The sequence below is a fragment of the Guillardia theta genome (genome assembly GCF_000315625.1).
Source record: "Guillardia theta CCMP2712 unplaced genomic scaffold GUITHscaffold_33, whole genome shotgun sequence".
Taxonomy (NCBI): Eukaryota; class Cryptophyceae; order Pyrenomonadales; family Geminigeraceae; genus Guillardia; species Guillardia theta.
In genome coordinates this window covers 221,837-242,412 of record NW_005434641.1, presented here as the reverse complement: position 1 = coordinate 242,412, position 20,576 = coordinate 221,837, and the positions used below count along the sequence as shown (strand labels likewise).

Sequence of the window (20,576 nt, the reverse complement as noted above, 5' to 3'; positions counted from 1 at the left end):
CTTTTGAGGGTATAATAAGGGGTACTATGTACATCCGTTGGTTGGTAGGTAACAAAAGTACCAAGCGATACGCCTCCAACATGAAAATACATTTTTGAAGATATATTTTGAAAAACATATCTCTATTTTGAAATTTTAAATACTTATTTACAAATATTTATCAAAATAGTTTGCAATGGCGGAAAAATCCTGTACTACACCCCTACCCTCTTCAAAGTTTCAACATCACCCCCACCTGTCATGGGGTAGGAAAACGACCCGTACCGCATCATCTTCGAACCTCTCCACCCCCCTTATTCCCCTAATATACCCCACCCTTTACAGTCGCTTCAGCGCCTCCTCATGCTCCGCCGCGTCTTTGCTAGCGCGCTGCCTGCAGCCCGAGGTCGAACAGAATTTCGTTTACCCTCCTCCTCCTCCTCCTCCTCCTCCTCCTACATTCCTTTATCCCATCGTTCCGTCCCTCTCTCCTCCTATCTCTTTGCTTTTTGCCTGAGGCCTACTTGGAATTATCCTCCTTTGTCGTCATGTCTTTTCCTGTCCACCCGTATCTCGCCCCTGCTCAAGGGTGGAATCCTGTATTTCTCAAGGTGGCGCAAACCGCATGGTAGATTAACTTCGTGCTTTTCTTTCAGTTGCGGCTGCCAGGGTGAAAGCACCTGCCATCCAGACTTTTCCACGCATCGCCCACCAGAGATTCTTCAGCTCTTCGTTTGATGTTTTGTTGAGGTCCAATGACGGGGAATGGGCTAGAGAAGACTGATGGAAACGTTCCAGACAAAGTGATGATGTCCTCAACGTCGTGAGGAAGATGGATACTACCATCATGGGCTGTGAGCTCGAAAACCTTAGAGAGCTGCTGAAGATGACATTTTTGCTGTGTGACAGTGCATTGGAAGAACATGGATGCTGATGACCTGGAGAAAATAGCAGAAGGCATTGGCAGGGGAAGAGACCTCGTGAATAGCCTGAATGACGAAGAGGCACAAGTTGCCGAGGTCAGAGCATGCGTGGAGAGACTGCTGCTCACTCTTTACTTAGCGCGAGAAGAAGCTTGTCTCCACTGTCGAGGCAGCAGAGCACAAGCTGTACGCTGCGATTGAGAGTGACAAGCTCGCGGCCGAGGCTCACGATTTGAGAATGGTAGGATGCTTTCAACTTCTACATTTTCGTTGACCTTCATGTGACCTCCTGATCCTCTTTTTCATGCAGCTCATGGAGGACCTTGGAACGACAGGAGATGGCGACAACAAGCCTGAGGCCTTCCAGCCTGTGAAGCCGAACCGCTCGAATGAAGTGACGGGCTGACGCGAATGCAGGCATGGGAGGCTCGTATCAAGAGCGCTTTCGAGAGCTACTCCGATCTTTTGGAGAAATGCGACGCGACGATCGCCGCCAAGGTCGAGAGGGTAGGCCGATGTGTGAGCTAACGATTCGGAAGCTGACGTACGCGGGCAGGAATGCGGCTATGAGATGCTGCTGTTGAAGCGAGTCTGCCACATCGATGGGTTCCGGTGAGTCCTGGGGCGTGCGAGATCGATCGCTGAGACCAGCTGCAGCTACCACCATCCCCGCGTGCACCCCTCTGGCTTTAGCGCCACGTGCGATTGAGCGGATACGCAGAAATCGAGAGGAAAACTGCTGACAGTCTTTGAACTAGTAAATAACCTCGTTGTGTGACATGCCCAGCCCCATGGCGGCGCGAGGGATCCGGTGTATCTTTCGCAGTTTCTCCTTGGCAGGCAGCGTCATGTGCTGTCCGAGGCTCAGCAGAATCTGCGCCTGGACGTAAGAATGTCGAGCCTGCGCCTGCTGCTCCTGGTTGCTGAAAGCTTTGAACATGAATGACACCAACAACGCCAAGAAGATGAGGCAGTTGAGGAAGATGAACAAGATGGCCAAGATGATGCCAATCCACCGTGTTCGTGTCTCAGCGATCAGGCTTGACTTTCCCAGAACATCAAAGTAGCCCAAAGAAACCTGGGACATGTCATTGTCAAGGATCATTGATGGGGCCTCTTACATAGAACAACGTGTAGACGATTTCCGAATAGGGCACGCTAGATTCAAACAAGTTGACGGAGAGGGCGAAAGAGGCCAAGGAGAAAGCGAGAGCGGAGAGGAGGAAGAGGGTGAGGCAGGGGGCGAGAGCGTCAAGGCAAACATCGCACACGACCAGCACGATCCTTCCAAGGTATCTGAAGGGAACCATCAAGAACACTGCGAGTGAGCCCAGGAGTACAGCTGAGCTTCTCAAGAAGTCGAGCTCCAGAGTCTCTCTCTCGCACAACCGCGAGATGAAAGCAGCAAGGAACGTCACGCCGCAACCCAGACCGAGGAAGGCGGGGAAGACGACGATGAAGGAGGATCTCCAGTCGAGGCTCCTCAAACAAAACTTCAAGTTGTTTCTCATGTAGGTCAGTAGGGCGAGGTAGAAGAAGGCAAAACACCAGAAGCTGCAGATTCCTGTAGCCAACAACTCATACACAAAGACGGCCGCCCCAAGTTTATCCACTGCCGATAGTGAGGAGAAATTCTTGGTCCAAGAGAGTCTGCCATATGTCTCGCTGTAGCTCTCCCTCGCACACTCCAGCCTGTACGTCACGTTGGCCGTGCAGTTGTTCGCCCATGCATTCAACCAGTTTCGTTGTACTTCGTGGGCTCGCAGCGCAAACAGGACATGGGCGAGAATCGTGACGAGAAGAAATGGCAGAAGAACAAGTTTGAGATATGCCTTGACTCCGTACTTTCTCCAGTTCTCCTTCACGAATTCTTGTACTAGCAAGTTGCCTTGATAGTTTTCTACTCCAGCTAACACGGAGCAGTCGAGCAAATTGATGGGTTGCTTTCCTTGGCCGCCTCGTCCTGACATAACCAGACGATCGCAGCAGATATCGACGTGAGACGCGAAGTCAAGGTTGATGCTTCGGCAGTACAAAGATGTTGTTAACATGCTATGAAGCACATCGTTGAATCCGAGGATTGCAGCAAGCGTCAAAGGCGTGAGCCCCTCATTGTTCTCCATCTCCCAACACCGTCTATCAGACACAACCGTGAGCAACCATCTCAGAACGTCATGCTTCCTGAACTGCACGACTTTGTGCAAGATTGTGTTGCCGGCGCAATCCTGCTGGCGAGCCATGTCGTCTAGAGTAACGTCCGGCATCGCAGCAGCAACCCTCTCACACAACACCTGATCTCCCCTGCACACGGCCAACGACATTGTTGTGTTTCCGAGGTCAAAAGAGGACATCAGATTCACTTGTATGTTGCTGTGACCCCATCGTCCTCTCAGCAGAGACCGCCATCCTCTCCATGTCTCTGCCTCCCCGCGTTTGATCCACCTGCATGGCTTGAACGCGACCCCCTCTAAACCCCTCAAAGCTAGTTCGGGAAACTTATCCAGAAGGGTGTGGGTCAAACGATTGTTCCCTTGGATGATAGCAATATGCAGGCACGTCATGCCTGTGTACAGCCCTACATCTCCTTCTCGCTCAAAGTTCATTCGACTTTCCCAAGGCGTCAAATCATCGGCCATGGCGGCACTGGCACCGAAAGCATCACAGAACTCTGAGCCCAGCAGGAAGTAGAAGATCTCTTCAGCCCCGGCAAACAGACAAAGGTGTGCAAGTCGATCGCCTGCAGCGCCGACAACCGGCATGAAGCTTCGAACTCGTTCGACGAACTCTCTCCCCCAGTTTTGTGTGGGTTCCTTTTCAGATCGTTCTCTGAAGCTCTTGATCACTTCCATGGCAGGAGAGGCATGCATGACTGCCATGTTGTAGCGATGCAGCAGCTCTCTCTTCCTCCTCATCGACGTCGCTCGATCCATCGCGACTCGGAGCTCATACTCCCCGCTCGCCATTTCTGCACTTGAGCCGTTGATGCTTGAAATTGCACCTGACGTTTTTTTTTGACCAATTGCACTCAGACCAGCCCGGTGGGCCCGGCCCGGCGGCTGCCAGGCTGCGCGGAGCTTTTCAAATTTTCAAATTTTTTATTACAAACAACATCTTGAACCTGATTGTTCCTGCCTACCAAGTAGCTCAGTTCTCCCATCCTTCATGCAAAAGCGCTTCCCACATCGCAGTTGGCGGACCGCTTGTCACTGCTGCCACTGTTGGGGGCAACTTAGATGACTAGTACCTTTCCTACTGCTGTCCACCTTTGCAAGTGTTGGCCTCTTTGCAATACTTGCAGCTCGATCGTCGTCGCTGATGCTCGCATACGCCTCTTCCCCCGCACTCCTTACAATGTGATCTCTGCCTTCCATGAGCGCACATGCTCCCTCCCCCACATTCCTTGCATGTCGTTCGTCGCCGTCCATGTTCGCAAATGCTTCCTCCCCCGCAATCTCTGCAAAGTGATCGACGTCGTCCATGTTCGCAGAGGCTCTTGCCCCCGCATTCCTTGCAAAGCGTTCGACGCTGACCATGTCGGCAGATCCCTTTCCCCTTGCAATCCTTACATATCCATTGTCTCCGTCCGTGCTGGCACAATGCCTGTCCACCGCACTCCGTACACGTTGACCGTCGCCTGTTATGCTCGCAGATCCCATTTCCCTTGCATTCTTTGCATATGCTTCGTTGCCGACTGTGTTCACATATGCTGCCCCCCTTGCAGTCTTTGCATGATGATCGCCGCCGCCCGTGCTCGCAACGTTTTCCTTTGCACACCATACAAATCGATCGCTGCTGCCCGTGTTCGCATATGCTCTTCCCCCAGCATTCCTTACATTGTATTCGCTCCAACTTGTGATCGCAGATGCTTCGAGCCCAGCACTTCTTACATCGATACCTTTGCAGCTTGTGATCGCACAAGCTCATTGCCCAGCATTCTCGGCAGATGGATCGCCGCCGATCATGTTCGCAAAGTCCGTGGCCTCCACATTCCTTGCAGAGCGCTTTCTTTCGCCCATGTGGACACTGCCAGGCTTTTCTTGCCTTGTTTGTAGCTGCCGCCGTTACAGCTGCTCCAGCTCGCGGTCCAGATGTTGTTTCTCCTGTCGCGTTATTCCCCGCCGCTCCGTTTGGTTCCCCAGCTCCTGTCGTGGCTGTCCCACCTTCTGAAGCAACCCTGGAATCTGACCCACCTGAAACTTCAGTTTCCTTTCCGCTCGATTCTGATCCATTTGCATTTGCCATTCCTGCTCCTTCCTTCGCTCTTGCTGCTGCTGCTGCTGCTACAGCTCCCTCTCCCGCTCCCGCCCTGCTTCCGGCTCCCTCACGCGAATCTACTACCCTTGGACCTGCTGCTTCGTCTTCTCGGCTTCCTCCATCGCTTGATCCTGACATAACTGATAATCCACTTGCCATGTAAGTTCTCATCACTGTTCCAGCTCCTCCCGTAGCATTTGAAAATCCCACAGCTGTCAGCAATGTTGCTCCTGCTTCTGCTGCGCCTACACCTCCTTGTCCCAAGACAGCAGCAAGTGCTGGAGCAGCTGACTCATACCCTCTGGTTCCTTCTCCTCCATCGCCCGAGGGCTCCAACCGCCTCCTCTTGAACGGCACTTTCCCTTCTACCATGGCCAGAGAAAGATGGAGACTTACTGTGGAGAAAATGCAGAGAAAATGGTTCTCCACAGTGGTCTGCCATATCCGTGGTTTCAAAATTCACAACGGCCAATGAAAAATGGTGCGAACGCTGCTGGGCAAGCGAGGCTCTGACATCAATCCTCTCCTCTCCGCCAGCCCTTGTCCACCTGATCTCCTTGTTTGTTTCCAGATCCCTGACTGATGCTTCACACATCCTCCTCCTTATCCTCCCCTCCCTTGTCTCCTCTGCCCATGGTTTGTTGCAGGAAAGACATGTGCTGCTGGTGTTCGTGACGATGGCAGCATATGATCCATGTGGCAGATGAGGAGTATTATTTCAAACTTGTGGCTGTGAATGAGCGAGGTAGTTATGTCTCAATATTCGACGGAAAGACGGAGTACAGGGTTGGGAGCGCGATGTCCCAGGAAGTAAAGGCTGGCCATGGCGGAGGTTTTTACGTTTGCGAATCCTTACTTGACCTCCTCAAACTCGGGCCACTACCCACACGATCTGCAATGCTACATGCGCCATGGGCGGTATGCTTGCTGTCAACCGGTCGTGTGCTGCTGATAATGGTCGTTTGACCTGCCCTCGTTGCAGATAGTGAAGCTAGTGGGTTGGGGCAAGAAGATCAAGTACAGCGAGCATGGCAGCAAGACGAAGGTGATGGGTGAGCATCATGGCATCGCTGACTAGCAAGGTCAAGGTGTCGATCTCCAACATTGTCCCGTGCGCCTTCTACCCGATGCCGGCGGATATGAAGAGGAGGTTGATGGATCGGCTAAGTCGCAAGTACGAGCTGGCGAAGTTGCGGCGGGAGGAAGGGATCCACGTGGAGGGGAGGGAGGGAGGATACACAGCGCAGGAAACAGCAGAGATCTTCAGCGACTGGCAGGAGATTGTGAATGTATTCAGTTGAGAATGGGAGAGTTAACGCCTTTGAACCTCTCAAACACTATCATGCGGCTCTGGTGCACGACCGTTTACAGGTGAGACGTGGGTATCTTCCCCTTGCCATCTCCCACCAAGTTGCCATTCCCAAACACATTCTTGGGATCCACTTGCGACTTGATCCTGTCCGGCACTCTTTCAGCATCCTCGGAGCTCGTTCTCTTCATCGCTTCCTTTCATGTCTCCCTTGCCCCCCCCAAACCCCCCGCCCTCTCTTCTCTTGTTACTCACCCTGCGAGGACGGAGACTCCAGCAGGAGACACCTGCGATTCGAGCCATTGCTGGCGATGCTTTCCGATACCTGGACGAAGAGCAGTTGAGCACTTTGATCGGGAAAGAAAGCAGGAGAGCAGAAAGAATGGTGAAGAGAGGAAATGAGTTGAGGAAACGTCAAGGGGATAGAGCAGGCTCAAGTGAAGGGATGACAATGAGACGGTGGAGAAGATTGAGGGAGGAGGAGGTGATGGTGGGGTAGTGATGGGTAGCTGGCGGGCTGGTGGGGAAGAGGAAGGCAGGGAGATCACCATGGTGATGCGAGAGGGAGCCGCCAAGGGCCAGGATCTCCTGCCTTGCCTCATCCTCAATCTGCGAGCTCCGTGATGAGGGTGAGGAGGAGATGGTGAGCCGAACCTGCGTGAAGAGAGCGGAAGGATCCTTGAAGCCCTTGGAGATGAAGCCGAAGTAGAAGTAGACACACGCGCCCGTATCATATGTCTGTGGGGATCTCAATTGAACGGCTTCAAGACGAGGGAGTGGGAAGGAGGGGAAAAAGGAGTGACAAGGGGAAGGACAGAGTTGGATGTCCGAGCGGCGGAGGATGAAGAACGAGGGAGAAAGGAGCAGCAGGAGGAAGAACGAGGGAGAAAGAGGCAGCAGGAGGAAGAACGAGGGAGAAAGGAGCAGCAGGAGGAAGAACGAGGGAGAAAGGAGCAGCAAGAGGAAGAACGAGGGAGAAAGGAGCAGCAGGAGGTGCCGTGGAACCTGAGTGACTCGGCAAGAAACGAATGGCTCTCGCTGAATGCCTCGAGCTTTGCATGCTCGCGATATCCGACGCTTCACGCCCTCGCAGAGAACAAGCACATTGCTCCATGGCACCTGAGAATTACGAGGTGACGGAGAGGAAGGAGGAGGAAAGAAGGGAAGAGAACGGGTGAAAGACAGAGGGAGCAAAGAAGGGAAACAGTGACGGATGACAAGAAGGCGTGCAGGAGGGAAGGGAGAAGGAGGGAAAGTGGAAGTGTAGGAAGAGGCAAAGAAAGGAGAGCAGGTGCCAAACCGAGAAAAAATATCAGGAAGGAACGAGAGGAAGTGTTGTAACATTAAGGCGGGAAAGAGCAAAGAGTAAGTATTACGGAGGTCTCGAAGGACTCCGCGATGAAGTGATATCCTATTCCAAAGTCTCGGAGGTAGGCGATCATAAATGTCAAGAAGTATCCTCTGAAGCCATTCTCCTCCCCTGCGTTCATCCCCCTACGAGGAGCGTGAGACAGGAGGAGGAGGTCGATCTCCCATCTCGCCTGTGCTTTGCGGCGATGGATGAAAGTTTCTTTTGCTGCTGCTCGATCTCCTCCTTCGTCCCTTCCATCAAGAGAGTCGCCGCGCACATCTGAGGCAACATGAGAAGGCAGACGATACACCAAAGTCGTCGAGCAAGGGGTGCGTGCGAGAGGAGGATCAAGGCTGGAGGGAAGATCGGGAGGAAGACGAAAAGGAAGAGAAGGTGGTGATGGAGTAGGAAGGGGAGGGGAATAGGAAAGGGAGAAGGTACCTCATGAGGATCGAAATTCTTCCACTTGGTCACGTACATCTTCTTGGCCGCGTCGAGCCAGCTGGTCAGGGGGTTCGTTTGCTTCGGCTTCAGCGCCAAGCCGAACTGAAATTGCTCGTTGTCGACCAGTCGGACTGATGCTGGAGCACATCGTTCACGCGCAACCTGATGTCAATGTTCAGAGAAATATTCTTGCTCCCCTGCTTCCTGGCTCCACTTCAACTTCCTCCCCCCATCTGATAGCCCCCCGTCCTTCTCTCTCACTGAGCTTGCACCACTCCTCCCCTCCTTACTCGATGCATCTCATTCTCACACTTGACATGCTCATAATTCATCTCTCACCTCCCACATGAAGTTGACGCCGCTCTCGAAGTTGGGGAACAAGATGGATCCGTACTCTACGTCAACGGTGAGGAGACTCAGAGGAGAAGAGGCGGGGCATCACTCCGAGCCGGCGGCAACTTTCTGATCCGGAGAACAGCCTCCGTGATCACACCCAGAGTTCCTTCAGACCCCAGGATGACCTGCGGCCGTCATGTCAAGAGAGGAGCGAGAGACTGACTGCACGAGCTGATCTCACTTGCTGCACATCCGGACCCATCGACAGCCTGGGCACTTCAACCTGCGGATGGGACGTCAGCCGCTCTCATGGCATGCAAAGGGGAGCAGAGGAACGGGGGGTTCAAACTCAGAGACTTACCGCTCTGTCGATCGTCCCGACAGACGTGACCATCTTCACGCGAACCAGCATGTCTTCAATGTTCCCTGCCAATCCCATCCATCATTGATCTTGATGCTGCACTCGCTGTCTAGCCTAACCCCCACCTCTCCTCTCTGCTTTCTCCACCATTCCCCTCTCACCATACACATTCTTCTTCATCCCTGAAGCTCTCGTTGCAATCCATCCGCCCACAGTAGAAAACTCGAGGGAATCCTTTGAAAATGTCAAGAGATTTTTCATGTTGCAAAATAATCAATCACAGGTTCATGTCCGATCGTGACATCATACTTCTCTAATCTCCTCTTGATGTCTTGGCCGACAAGTCCGGACTCCACACAAACCTGCACACAGACATCTCATAAATTCCAGATCTGATAAATTCCAGATCTAGAGAAGGATGAGGAGAACAGTAGAAGAGGAGAACGGGAAGGGCGAAGGAGGGAATGGAAGGCAAGGAAGTCAAGGAAAGGGGGAAACGTGATGTTGGGGGAAAACAAAAGGAGGAAGAATTGAGCAAGGATCAAGAGCGTCAGTGTGAGATCCTCACCAGCATGTTCTCCATGTCGATCCACTTGATCGAGTTCATCTCGTGCATGTCAAGGCTGACGATCATGCGAGTCTCTTCGCTGGGGCATATGAGAGCTCCTGAAACCGAGGTACCTCCTCCGAAGGGGATGATCACAACGTTGAACTGGTTGGCGAGACTGACGATCTTCTCGACATGCTCGTGTGACCCTGGCCAGATGACAACATCCGGTACTCGGGTGAGCTTGCCGTAGCGGAGAGCATACATCTCTTGGCACGTATGCCCGTGAGCATGGAACAGCCGGTCCTTGTCCGTCACAGACAACCTCTTGCAGCAACTCTTCACGCTCTCAAGGAAGCCCTCGTTGCGGACAGGAGGATGCGGCTTTGCCATAGGAACTGGAGTTGCCTGATCCTCGACATTCAGCCCTACCACCTTCTCGATCCACGGTCGGAAATTGGGGAAAACGAGCCCGCTGAAGGGGTACCTGCGAGAGAGCATGAGGAGAGGGGGAGAGCGAGTTTCGTCCTCATCGACCTGCTCCCCTTGAGTCCGATCTCTCCGTTGTCAGTGAGCTCGAACTGAGTGTCCTCATACCCCCACCCATCCACTCTCAGGGGCCAGTTCGGTGCATTTTCGGAGGGGATCTACGAGCATGTCAAGGAGGTACAGCAAGGGCTAGGCGTCTCTTGCCTCCATCTTCTTCGCCAGCGACTTGCTCGCCTGCATCTCAGCTGCAGACGCAACTTGCTGGGTCTGGCCGGTGGACATCTGATCGAGAAACTCCCTGTGCGAGCAGATCGAGTTAGCCCTTTCCTTGATTCTTGCCGTTCTGGGCAGCATCGTGTTCATCCTCATGGGATTCACTTGCAAGTCTCCTCCCTCCTCGGTAAATTCCTTCCTCGTGTTGTTCCCTCTGTTTGCAATCTTCACCTTTTCCTCTCTCCACTCTCTTGTACTTCTTTGCTCCGTCGTCATGCCCTCACAATCTACTTGTCCTCAACAAGACTATCTCCTCTCCCTCCAATCTTCGTATCCTCCTCCCGCTCCTTCCGCTCCTGCTCCTGCTCCTGCTCCTGCTCCTGCTCCTGCTCCTGCTCCTGCTCCTGCTCCTGCTCCTGCTCCTGCACCTGCACCTGCACCTGCACCTGCACCTGCACCTGCACCTGCACCTGCACCTGCTCCTGCTCCTGCTCCTGCTCCTGCACCTGCACCTGCACCTGCACCTGCACCTGCTTCGGCTCCTGCTCCTGCTCCTCTTCCTCTGTCCCTCCCTCTGCCTCTGCCTCCCCTCCCTCTTCCTTCTTCCCACACGCTTCCCACTCCGTCGCATCCTTTCATTTGTCGCATCGTTTGATGATTACAACCATACTACCCCCAACCCCATTCAGGATCTACCAGTGATAACCCTACCATACATTATTCCTAACTATTTACCTAAATAGTACCGGTATTCAATACCCCCTGCTTAAACTGAAAGTGTGTATTACTCGGTGGTAGTGTGACCAGGGATACAAGGGGACTGATGAGTGCAGGAGCAGGAGCAGGAGCAGGAGCAGGAGCAGGAGCAGGAGCAGGAGCAGGAGCAGGAGCAGGAGCAGGAGCAGGAGCAGGAGCAGGAGCAGGAGCAGGAGCAGGAGCAGGAGCAGGAGCAGGAGCAGGAGCAGGAGCAGGAGCAGGAGCAGGAGCAGGAGCAGGAGCAGGAGCAGGAGCAGGAGCAGGAGCAGGAGCAGATGCAGGAGCGGGAGCAGGAGCAGATGCAGGAGCGGGAGCGGGAGAGGGGGCAGGGCAGGGGCAGGAGCGGGAGAGGGGGCAGGGCAGGGGCAGGGGCAGGTTCCTGATGGTAGATGAGAGAACAGCGTCTGTCTTCACAACTCTCCTTGCGTTCATGGTCAAGTCTGACGCACATTTGATGTCAGTGAGAACAACATGAAGGCGTCCGATTACCATAGATCGTTGACTGTGATAGCAATCTTGGCCTTCGAAGCTCCGATCGCGCTGTGCTTCCAGTCATCGAGGTACGTTGTTGCTGACTCTATACTTTCTCCCCTTACTCCTTGTTTCCCAGAATCTCTTCTGCACTTCGCACCGCTCATGATCTGCGACGCGGAGTCTGTCAACGACCTGCTGTGTCGGGCACCAGGAGTTGCTCTCCGTCAAGCTCTCTCCGAGCGTGCATGTACGTCTCACGCGTCTGATCTCACATTCAGTCACACCCCGCAGGCCCTCTCATCGAGTCGTCATCCTGCCAGGGTTCGGCAATGCGCAAGAAGACTACATCGATCCTTTCGGGTGCGGGTTCGAGCAGAGCATCACGTGCGCCCTGGAGAAGCGAGGGCACCAAGTGCAAGTGATGCCTCTGAAGCGAGCCCAGTGGCTGAACGTCTTGTGGGGGATCTTCACCCTGTCCTTCTGGCTCGGCAAGAGCTCTCCCTACGAGCCCGGCTATGGTTGGTATGTGAACATGGCGAGAAGAGAAATCAGTCGCGCCTACGAGGCTTCAAACAAGACTCCAGTGGTAGTCATCGGCCATAGCGCTGGTGAGCCAACAACTGTCTTATTGCCTTGGTCAAAACTTTGAGCAGGAGGATGGCTTGGGAGAGCAGTTCTCGGAGATGGAACGTGGAGGGATGAGGATACGAAGACGAGGATAGTAGACATGATCAGCTGGTTTTGTCGTCCCGTGCTGTTCACTCCAGGTTTTGATTCTTCTTCCTTAGTTTCGTTTCTCTTGGAACCCCGCACTCTCCACCCTCCAGCAACGCGAAGGACATTATGGACATGACCCGAGGAGGTCTGACGCTCCTCCCCCTCCCCCCTTGCTCGACCTCACCATCATGACAGCCTTGACATGGACGCATGAGAACCTGCCCGGCGCCTTTTTGGCCCCGAGAGTTCCATACGTGACGGTAGGAAGCGACCTTATCCCGGGGGACAAGGAAGGAGCCAGAGGGAGTTTGGTGAGCCACCATCGTCATGATCGCTGATCAATCGCTGCACCAACTTAATACTTACTGGCGCAGGGGAGATCGGCCTATGAATCTTACCGCCTTGTGTGCGGAGAAGGGTCTGTGCTAGGGGATGGAGTTGTGCCCCTGCAGAGTTCACACCTGGAGGTGGGATGGAGAGATGGGGAGGAAGGTGGTGGGAAATGCGAGTGATCGTCTTGGCAGGGTTCGACGCAGGTGGACTTGAAATGCTATCACTCGATCAGCTCTCCTCGAATGCCCGAGTATGAAATCCGATCGACGTGGTACGGAAGCGATTCCCTCATAGACTCGTGGTTGAACGTAGTCGGCGATGCTGTTAGTGTCAGTGCAAAGGCTCCGGTGTTGGAGGAGCGAAATTGATAGAGAGCGGTCCAGAAGACATCCTTTGTATTGTTTGTACTGTGAAACTGTGCACTAAAAAGCAGAAAACGACTATCGAAGGTTCGAAAGATTGAAATGTTGATAAAAGAACAACATGATGCCAAAAGTGAACGTTTGGCCGGTCACCCATCCATGCTCATGCTACTTCAAACCCAAGATCATGATCAGGTTTGGGTTGAGGAGCCGTCAAGTCCGTGTCATCGTTGAGGAGGAAATGCGAGGGTTTCTCCTGCGACGCAATGCCCTTCTCGCGCCATCTCGGGGTGTCCTCAACAGGAACTAGCTGATCGAGCATGCCATCCACCTGGTTGTAGACGCGATCGGTAGTGTCAGTGGGCAGTCTGTTGACCTTGACGCCCGCATTCTGCAGAGGAGCGTTGGACTGCTGAGTCTCCTCGGCCACCTTGAGAGGATCGCGGTGGGGCATGCGGGGCTGCCTTGACTCATGATCGAACTGCGTCCTGTCCCAGCCCGGGTAGGGAAATCCTCTATAGATGTCTGCTGGCCACTCATCATAGCTGATTCCTGCCTTCTTCATGTTCTCATATCCCCTGTCCTCCTTGTACACAGTCCCCTTGCCCTCAAGACCTCCGATTCCCCACTCCACAGGAGGATGATAAGTGTCAGGTCTGAGCTCCTTGGCGAACTCGCCTTCCCTCTGGTTGATCGCGCGATTCCTCTCCGGGCTGGCATCCTGCAGCACAACGCATGAACAAATCACCGGACCAGCCAAGGGAGGGTTCTCCTACCGGGTCGAAGCCCATCCAAGGGACAGAGCTGTAGATGTCAGTCGGCCAGCGGTCGCTGACAACATTCGCATTGTCCAAGTTTTCGCAGTTGCCACCAGGGCAGTACCTGCAAGTTCGTCAACGGCATCTTCGAGCCAACACCCGGCACAGGGGAGCGGCACAACAGACGAGACACCGGGTCTTAACAGACTCGTCAGCTGGACTATAGCTCACCTCTTGTTGGGGCCATAGCGGAAGGGAGGCTCTCCTTCACGCCGCTGTACTCGGGGCGTGCGGGTGAACTCCATGTCAGGGTGTTCCAGGGCGAGCCCGCCGCGGCCGGAGAGCTGCGGGAACCTGTTGGAGAAGGCGGCCGCTCTAAGCTGCGCCTGCCTGTATCTGGGCATGTGCTTCTGCTGCATGATGCGCTGTAGAGTGTTCATGTCCCTTGCGACTCGTGCCTTGTCTCGGACAACACGCTCTTCAGCTCGCTCCAGGATGCTGTTGCGAGACAGGAGAGCACTGGTGGTGTGCCTTGTAGTATAGGCGACAGCTATCAGCACCAGCACAGCTGGAATGAGCAAGTTAGGGAGCGGCTTACAACATCCACATGCACAGACAGGCGTCTAAGACAGGTGGAGGTCTCATCAAAACCAACAACCATCATCATACACCATTCGTCTCCCGAACACGTAAGTGGAAGAGATGTTCCAAAATCACAAGGCAGAAGCAGCAATGAGCAAGAAAAGTTCAAGGACCGAGAGGCATTCAAGGGTGCAACCAGACAAGCATTTTGACGCAAGGGCTGATAATCTTAAGCACGTGATACACTCTATCGCCATACCTGCGATGCCACTCGCTGCCGCAGCTGCCTGCCATCGACGCTCGGCCATCATGGTGCTGCCTGTTGAGAGAATGCCGAGTGAGAACCGAGAGTACCCGTCCTATGCCAATTCTTCAGCCTACAAAGTAGGGGTGATAAATTGACATCGAATTTTATCACCGGGGTTCTGGAGTCATGTTGATTTTGAATTTCATCTGATCAAAAGAAAACTTCAATCTTGAAATATGAAGAGGTTTTGAATATTTACACTATTCTGTTGAAAAATATAGAAATAGAAAGAAGATCCTGTGCGGTCAGAACATGTTCCTCGTCGTACCCAGCATCGTTCAGCATATAACATACCTACATCCTCCTACCCAACACATTTCCTAGTTCTGGACATATCAAATTAGGCACACTACATCATATTGCCTATTGGACTACCCCCCACCCCTACACATTTTGAGTAGAAATATTTAACTAAAAACTGTCAGTTGGATCGATCGCCCTGATAGGATGGCTCTTCGGGGATTTCAAAGTGGACCTCATCTCCCCTCAGACCCAAGTGGAACAGAGCCCGCCCAGGAACAACCAAGGAACCCCTCAGAGAGTATCCGGGAGTATCCGCGATTTTACCCCGCGTATCCGAAGGTGGCCGCTTTGCATGGCACGCGTTTTTGGCCGGGCAATGGCGGGAGGAGGAGGAGGAGGAGGAGGAGGAGAGGGGTCAAGGAAGGATCCACGTATTGAATCTAAAGATTTCAAGGGTAGAAGAGCATGCCGATGGCAAGGCTCTTCCCGTCTTAGCCCTTCCTCTTCCTTCGCTTCCCTAGCGTCTCCCGCCCTCGTCGTCTTGGTCATCTTTTTGTCTGCCGCCGATCTCATGCCTGTTTCCGTGAGCGCCTCTTCCCACCCGCCCCTGAGAATGTGCCTGAGAAGTTTCAGAGCCGAAATGTCGAGTGGCGGGTCCGTCGAGCTGGCTCCTACGTCCACCTTGCGGATCCGGGGGGGGGGTGAGGACGCAACGAACCCGGCCGATCTCGATCCTCTGCAGGCCGTTCGAGCAGCTCGAGCAGCTCGAGCAAAGGCACAGGCACAGCAGGAACCGTCGAGCACGAAGAAAGACGAAGGCAAACAAATAATGGGGATGAAGGGACGGGCCGATAGACTGGGCGCTAAGGCAGCAGCGAAGGATGCAAAGAAGTATGATAGCGACTCTGATGACTCCGACATGCAGCAAATCACTAGAAAAATCTCTGAAACAAAGTTGGAAGGAAAGACCTCATCAGGAAGGATGCCTGCAGCGAAAGTGGAGGATGATAAGCCAAGCGCTCAAGCTGCTGAAACTCCTGCTCCAGCTTCAGGATCAGCTGCAGCCGGACCTGCAGCAGAGGCAGCAGCAGCAGAGGCAGCAGCAGCAGAGGCAGCAGCAGCAGAGGGCGTTGCCACCGGCACTGAGACCAGCCTTTCAAGTCTGCGATCCTTGGCTTCATTGTTTTGGTTGTAATTTCTCCCCAGATTTCAATGAGACGAAAGCAACGAATAGAGGCGAAAGTGAAGAAGAAACCGGTGTTGGTGAGAGCTGACATGGTGAGTTGAGGGTGCTGAGATAATTGGCAGTTCTTCCTATCAAGAAGTTCATCCCCAGCACGGACTACGTCAAGAGTCTTGATGAGACGTACGAGTTGAAGTCCCACAAGCTGCAGGTGAGGAGGATGAGGGAGGGAGGAGGAACCTGATTCACTCGTGTCAGTATTTCATCGACGAGCTCCTGCTCGAAGTGAATGCTCAGGGCAAGAAAGTCAATCAGTCCTACTACCTGAGCCAGGTTTTCAAGGTGAGGGAAGGGGACGAGCGGCCCTTGTACGTTGCTCATGGCACTCCGCAGCACTCCGACGAGCTCGCCACGTTTCAGGCTGATTACAACGATGTGAGGGGAGGAGAGGAGGGGGGTGAAGAGTTTTGATTGATTACTCAGCTGGGACAAATCCTCGTGTCTGATGAAAATCTTCATCCTCATCTCTTCGTGAAAGATGGTCTTTCCCATCCTCCCCGTCCTCATCTCCTGACTTCTCATCTCCGCTCCTCTTCAACCGCCTCCTGCTCGAACATCTCCTCTCCTTCTCCATCCTCTCCTCACTGTCTTCTTCTGTCTCGTTTAACCTCCATTCCTCCCCTTCTACTCAAACTCCTACGATTATGACAACTTCTTCAGCTTATCGACTGCCGATTGCCAAGCACTACAATCAGATTTCCTTCCCCAGTGAAGTGCGGAGCGAATAAGAACCCCGCACTTGTCTCTGACTGCATGCAGACTGCATCGCTCAACGCCGCCCTCCAGCTGGTGGAAGACGGCGGGGAGGTCATTCTTGAAGGTTTCATCGTACCCTCCCTCCTCACTGTCTATGACATAATCTCCCCCTTTCCGCCCTCCTTCCCTTGGTCAACACCCTCCAAGTTGTTCTTCCTCTCCTCGTCCTCTCTTCGGTGTCTCTCTACCGCACACTTCACTCCTCCTCCCTGCTTCACACCGCTGTCCCTCCCTGCCTCCCTCCCTCTCCCTCCCGTTCTGACTCCCAATGCCCTCAGAGGGCGAGCACGAAGTGACCGGCGTGATCGGCTTGGGAGCCGTGGGTGAATTGGAACGAATGAAGTTGGCCAGGGAGGATGAGGTGGAGGCGGCGGACGCTACTCGACGAGTGCTTGTGAGCAGCAAGCAGGATGAGACAGGTGAGGAGGAGTTGTTCTCTGATACCCTTGTCTCATTCCAACGGCAGACTTTGTGATTGGACGATGGATCATGGGAGCTCGAGTAACGGGTCCTCTACCTCCCCCTTTCCATCGTTTCATCTTCCTCTCCTTGTGCTGCTGCCCCTCGTGTCTCCTTGTTTTCCCTTCTCTTCTCTTTGTCTGTTCCTTTCCTTTCTTGATTTCTCCCTCTTCTGATGTTGTTCTCCTCGTCTCTCCCCAGGGCTGTTTATGAAGTGCAATCTCAAGAGGAGCGCCGACAATTTGCAAGAATCAACGATGGTTTTCCTGGCCGGGCCCTGGAATATGGATGTTAGATCCCCCCTCTCTCTCTCCTCCATTCTCCTTCCCTCTTCTTGGTCATTCCCCTTCCTCTTCCTTTTGAATCTTCCCCTCGCGCTCCCTTCTACCTCGCTTTCGCTCCCTTCTACCTCGCTTTCTCCCTCCTTCTTCCCCCCCTCTCCTCCCTCCTTGCCCCCGCCTCCTTTAATTCCGTCATTTTCTTTGTCTCACTTGCTTGCAGCGGTGCAAGGTGGTCTGCTCTGGAGGATGTGCGCTTGTCCTGCGGGCAGAAGGGGTCATGTCCTGCTCCAACACGATGGTCGGAGGGGTCGACGAGCATGAAACTGCTACAGGTGGAGGACGGAGAGGAGGAAGAGCAGAGATAGGGGTAGAGACGAGGGGCGAAGTAGAGCAGAGCAGAGAAAACAGGAGGGAGAAGAGGAGGGAACGGGGATGGCAAGGACTGACCATAGGGGGCAGACTGTGTCGCCATGCTTGAGCAATCCAACGCGACGTTCAGGATGTGCGAACTGCGGCATGCCAGGAAGGACATCCATGGCAGCATCTTCTACGGCTACGGTGAGTGGCCGTGAGGGAGGAGTGGAGGCAGAGAACAAAAGCAGCGAGAGCCGAGGTAGGAAGGGAAAGGGGGTAGAGGGTGATGCAGAGGGGAGGGATGGCGGGTTGGAAAGGATGCTGGCAATGAGAGGGCAGAGTCAGGCGAGACAAAACGAGCTGGAGAGAGAGGAGGGAGCAGCACGAGGCAGAGGAGGAGGAGGAGGAGTGAGGGAGCGGGAGGCAGGAAAGAAGATTGAACTTTATGCTATCGGCAGGAACGGGTCTATCTCTGCTGCAACAGGCGGCAGTTACAATGGACAAGACAAATGTGAGCAGTATGGAGAGAGGGGTCTTCCTCTCAGACGGTGAGGAGCGACAAACTTCCATCCTTCACTGATTGCTTGCTAGATTCGAAAGCGATCATCACCAACTGCAGCTTTACTGACATTCGTGACGGAGTTTTCTCCTCTATGCATGTGATCTACCCCTCTCCCTTTGTTTCCTTGACCTGCTCCTCCTCCTACTACCATTGGGTGATTCTTGCTGTCAGTGCACTGGAGCGAGCCTGGAGATGTGGGACAACCAAGCTTGCTCGGTGAGAGGTGGAGAGCAATGAGGCGGATCTGACGATGGCGCTTGCAGAACCCTGCCGCGGAGCTTGCAAACATGGACAACCTCAGGTTGGGAGCGAGGAGGAGAGGGAGAACAGCGAGACCCGGAGGGCGTGAGAGAGCAGACGAGGGGGATGGAGAGGGTGGGAGCAGGATAGAGGGACAAGGGGAGGGTTGAGGAAGGTGAATGGGTCTGATTTTGTTGAGCAGCATACAGGGAGGGAGGAATAAGCAGATCTCCTCGTCATGAATCTCTCGCTGATGTTCTTCTCTCATTCACCAATTCATGTACAGTAAACGGTGAAACCTCGCTAACCTCTCTCCATCCCTCCTGTTCCCTCCTTTCCTACTCCCCTTTTCCTCTTGCTCACTTCATTTCCTCACTCCTCCTGCTCCCCTTCTCCCCTTCCTTGCCCTTCCCCCTGCACATGATATCTGTCTACCCCATCGACTCGCCCTCGCGGTTTCCTTGTCTCGCGCTGGTCGGCCAACTTCCGTCGCCTCCTGCTCCTGGTGACCTCACGAGGAAGCCGGACCGGATGCTCGAGCTGTCTAGGCTATCTAGTCTGCTCCTGGCGCTGGGCAGCCGCAACGACGAGAAGGAGGAGACGCGCTGAGACAGTGTCACCTCCTCGTCTTCCGCAGAGAGACTCACCCGTGACAGGATGTCGGCAACCTCCGGCTGGTTCGCCTCCCGCGCGATCTGTAGTGGGGACGCGCCTCCTGCCGTCTTGAGGCTCGCGTCGGCGCCATGCGCGAGTAGGACGAGCACGGCGTTCTTAGATCCATGCAAGCACGCCACATGCAGGGGAGCGACGCCCTCCTGGTTGAGGAAGTTGATGTACTTGACGGCTCCGTGCTCAACACAAAGATTGTTGATGCCATCCGCTGAACTAGAGTAAGCAGGATGCACGGTTGATGAGGGGAGCAGGGGAAAGAGGTGTTGCGAGAAGAGGAGGCATTGGGGGAAGAGGAACGAAGATGAGTAGTGGAGGAGGAGGTGTTGGTGTTGGAGGAGAAAGTTGAGGAGGAGGGTCAAGAGGGGGAACTTTACCGTGGTCATGCTCGCAGTAGCTGTAGAGCTTGTTTGCCAGTGCGTTCTTGCTCATCCAAGAGTATCTCCAGGTGTTGACGTCGACTTCCTTCCCTCGCTCCTTCTCCTCCTGCCGTCTCCGTAATTTCATCTGATTCTCGTCCGTCCACGGGAAGCATGTCCGATCTTGGAAGGTGCAGTTAATGTTTCCCATCACCTCACCTCAGAACAACCGAACGAGCATGGTGAGGACACAGCGGCAAGTCAGTTCACTCCCGTCGAGAGGCTCAGTGTTCATCTGAACATCAGGTTTTGACCCCTTCCGATCTTCTTGCTTCCGTTCCCATGAGATGCTGCCAACGTATAACAATCAGCTCCCCCTCTCCCTCTCTCTTCACACGCATTGCGGTGCTGTCTCTGCTATCATGTTTGCCTGAGAGCAGTGAGACGGATCATAACGGAGTCCTCCTGAGCCTGCCAGTGCCAGCAAGCTGCCTGCCTGCCTGCCTGCCTGCCTGCCTGCCTGCCTGCCTGCCTGCCTGCCTGCCTTCCTGCCTGCCTGCCTGCCTGCCTGCCTGCACGGAGTCGGGCGACTCGGCATCCCCGGGCGACCGAAAATGACTAAAACAGTAATCATTTGACGTTGCGGCCGTTTCAACCGTCATATCCGTTTCCAAGATACAATTGCTGCCGTTTCTTTTCCCTAACGAAGAGACGCGCTATGGCACTTGCAGCCAAACGCAGGCTGGCGGCTGGCGGCATGGCGGCCTTTGCCACATTGGGTAAGCAGATATGCTGAAGCACATGAACGAGATGTGAAAGTCACGTGCTGTGTTGGGTTGTTTGATGTCGATGGTGTGAGAACAACTGTCGAGAGGGTTGACATGAGTTGGATGCTTTGCAAAAGTTCGTGGAGCA

The 20,576-nt window shown here is 54.1% G+C and overlaps 9 protein-coding genes across 9 annotated transcripts; 4 read left to right on the top strand and 5 right to left on the bottom strand.

The window, feature by feature from the left end:
- Positions 1 to 316: 316 nt before the first annotated feature.
- On the top strand, positions 317 to 1,680 carry GUITHDRAFT_152574 (hypothetical protein). Its single transcript, XM_005832741.1, has 9 exons — positions 317 to 385; positions 636 to 729; positions 778 to 833; positions 889 to 998; positions 1,042 to 1,143; positions 1,213 to 1,272; positions 1,320 to 1,409; positions 1,459 to 1,514; positions 1,560 to 1,680. The coding sequence occupies exons 1-9, from the start codon at positions 343 to 345 to the stop codon at positions 1,609 to 1,611; spliced, it is 663 nt and encodes a 220-aa protein (XP_005832798.1). The 5' UTR covers positions 317 to 342; the 3' UTR covers positions 1,612 to 1,680.
- Positions 1,657 to 3,865, bottom strand: GUITHDRAFT_138675 (hypothetical protein; the record flags this gene model as incomplete). Its single annotated transcript, XM_005832740.1, has 2 exons — positions 1,657 to 1,980; positions 2,024 to 3,865. The coding sequence occupies 2 exons, from the start codon at positions 3,863 to 3,865 to the stop codon at positions 1,657 to 1,659; spliced, it is 2,166 nt and encodes a 721-aa protein (XP_005832797.1).
- A 286-nt stretch (positions 3,866 to 4,151) lies between these two features.
- GUITHDRAFT_157812 (hypothetical protein) lies at positions 4,152 to 4,836 on the bottom strand (the record flags this gene model as incomplete). Its single annotated transcript, XM_005832739.1, has 2 exons — positions 4,152 to 4,730; positions 4,798 to 4,836. 2 exons carry the CDS (start codon positions 4,834 to 4,836, stop codon positions 4,152 to 4,154), a joined length of 618 nt encoding a protein of 205 aa, XP_005832796.1.
- A 1,007-nt stretch (positions 4,837 to 5,843) lies between these two features.
- GUITHDRAFT_71041 (hypothetical protein) lies at positions 5,844 to 6,122 on the top strand (the record flags this gene model as incomplete). Its single annotated transcript, XM_005832738.1, has 1 exon — positions 5,844 to 6,122. The coding sequence occupies one exon, from the start codon at positions 5,844 to 5,846 to the stop codon at positions 6,120 to 6,122; it is 279 nt and encodes a 92-aa protein (XP_005832795.1).
- Positions 6,123 to 6,521: 399 nt separating this feature from the next.
- On the bottom strand, positions 6,522 to 10,482 carry GUITHDRAFT_157810 (hypothetical protein; the record flags this gene model as incomplete). Its single annotated transcript, XM_005832737.1, has 17 exons — positions 6,522 to 6,612; positions 6,721 to 6,790; positions 7,014 to 7,074; positions 7,120 to 7,203; positions 7,471 to 7,584; positions 7,842 to 7,959; positions 8,007 to 8,095; positions 8,258 to 8,422; positions 8,600 to 8,655; positions 8,703 to 8,781; positions 8,838 to 8,879; positions 8,958 to 9,022; positions 9,119 to 9,191; positions 9,239 to 9,319; positions 9,526 to 9,991; positions 10,042 to 10,151; positions 10,438 to 10,482. 17 exons carry the CDS (start codon positions 10,480 to 10,482, stop codon positions 6,522 to 6,524), a joined length of 1,809 nt encoding a protein of 602 aa, XP_005832794.1.
- A 941-nt stretch (positions 10,483 to 11,423) lies between these two features.
- GUITHDRAFT_86917 (hypothetical protein) lies at positions 11,424 to 12,928 on the top strand. Its single transcript, XM_005832736.1, has 8 exons — positions 11,424 to 11,522; positions 11,573 to 11,683; positions 11,728 to 12,044; positions 12,090 to 12,174; positions 12,225 to 12,298; positions 12,349 to 12,464; positions 12,528 to 12,620; positions 12,678 to 12,928. The coding sequence occupies exons 1-8, from the start codon at positions 11,434 to 11,436 to the stop codon at positions 12,852 to 12,854; spliced, it is 1,062 nt and encodes a 353-aa protein (XP_005832793.1). The 5' UTR covers positions 11,424 to 11,433; the 3' UTR covers positions 12,855 to 12,928.
- Positions 12,929 to 12,942: 14 nt separating this feature from the next.
- Positions 12,943 to 14,499, bottom strand: GUITHDRAFT_163145 (hypothetical protein; the record flags this gene model as incomplete). Its single annotated transcript, XM_005832735.1, has 4 exons — positions 12,943 to 13,569; positions 13,625 to 13,730; positions 13,838 to 14,174; positions 14,448 to 14,499. The coding sequence occupies 4 exons, from the start codon at positions 14,497 to 14,499 to the stop codon at positions 13,012 to 13,014; spliced, it is 1,053 nt and encodes a 350-aa protein (XP_005832792.1). The 3' UTR covers positions 12,943 to 13,011.
- Positions 14,500 to 15,378: 879 nt separating this feature from the next.
- Positions 15,379 to 18,875, top strand: GUITHDRAFT_108261 (hypothetical protein; the record flags this gene model as incomplete). Its single annotated transcript, XM_005832734.1, has 18 exons — positions 15,379 to 15,898; positions 15,945 to 16,001; positions 16,047 to 16,132; positions 16,180 to 16,263; positions 16,315 to 16,356; positions 16,405 to 16,462; positions 16,642 to 16,694; positions 16,741 to 16,801; positions 17,016 to 17,156; positions 17,204 to 17,245; positions 17,398 to 17,456; positions 17,698 to 17,809; positions 17,937 to 18,035; positions 18,259 to 18,342; positions 18,423 to 18,490; positions 18,565 to 18,609; positions 18,657 to 18,694; positions 18,836 to 18,875. The coding sequence occupies 18 exons, from the start codon at positions 15,379 to 15,381 to the stop codon at positions 18,873 to 18,875; spliced, it is 1,689 nt and encodes a 562-aa protein (XP_005832791.1).
- A 189-nt stretch (positions 18,876 to 19,064) lies between these two features.
- Positions 19,065 to 19,872, bottom strand: GUITHDRAFT_108260 (hypothetical protein; the record flags this gene model as incomplete). Its single annotated transcript, XM_005832733.1, has 2 exons — positions 19,065 to 19,513; positions 19,680 to 19,872. 2 exons carry the CDS (start codon positions 19,870 to 19,872, stop codon positions 19,065 to 19,067), a joined length of 642 nt encoding a protein of 213 aa, XP_005832790.1.
- Positions 19,873 to 20,576: the final 704 nt, after the last annotated feature.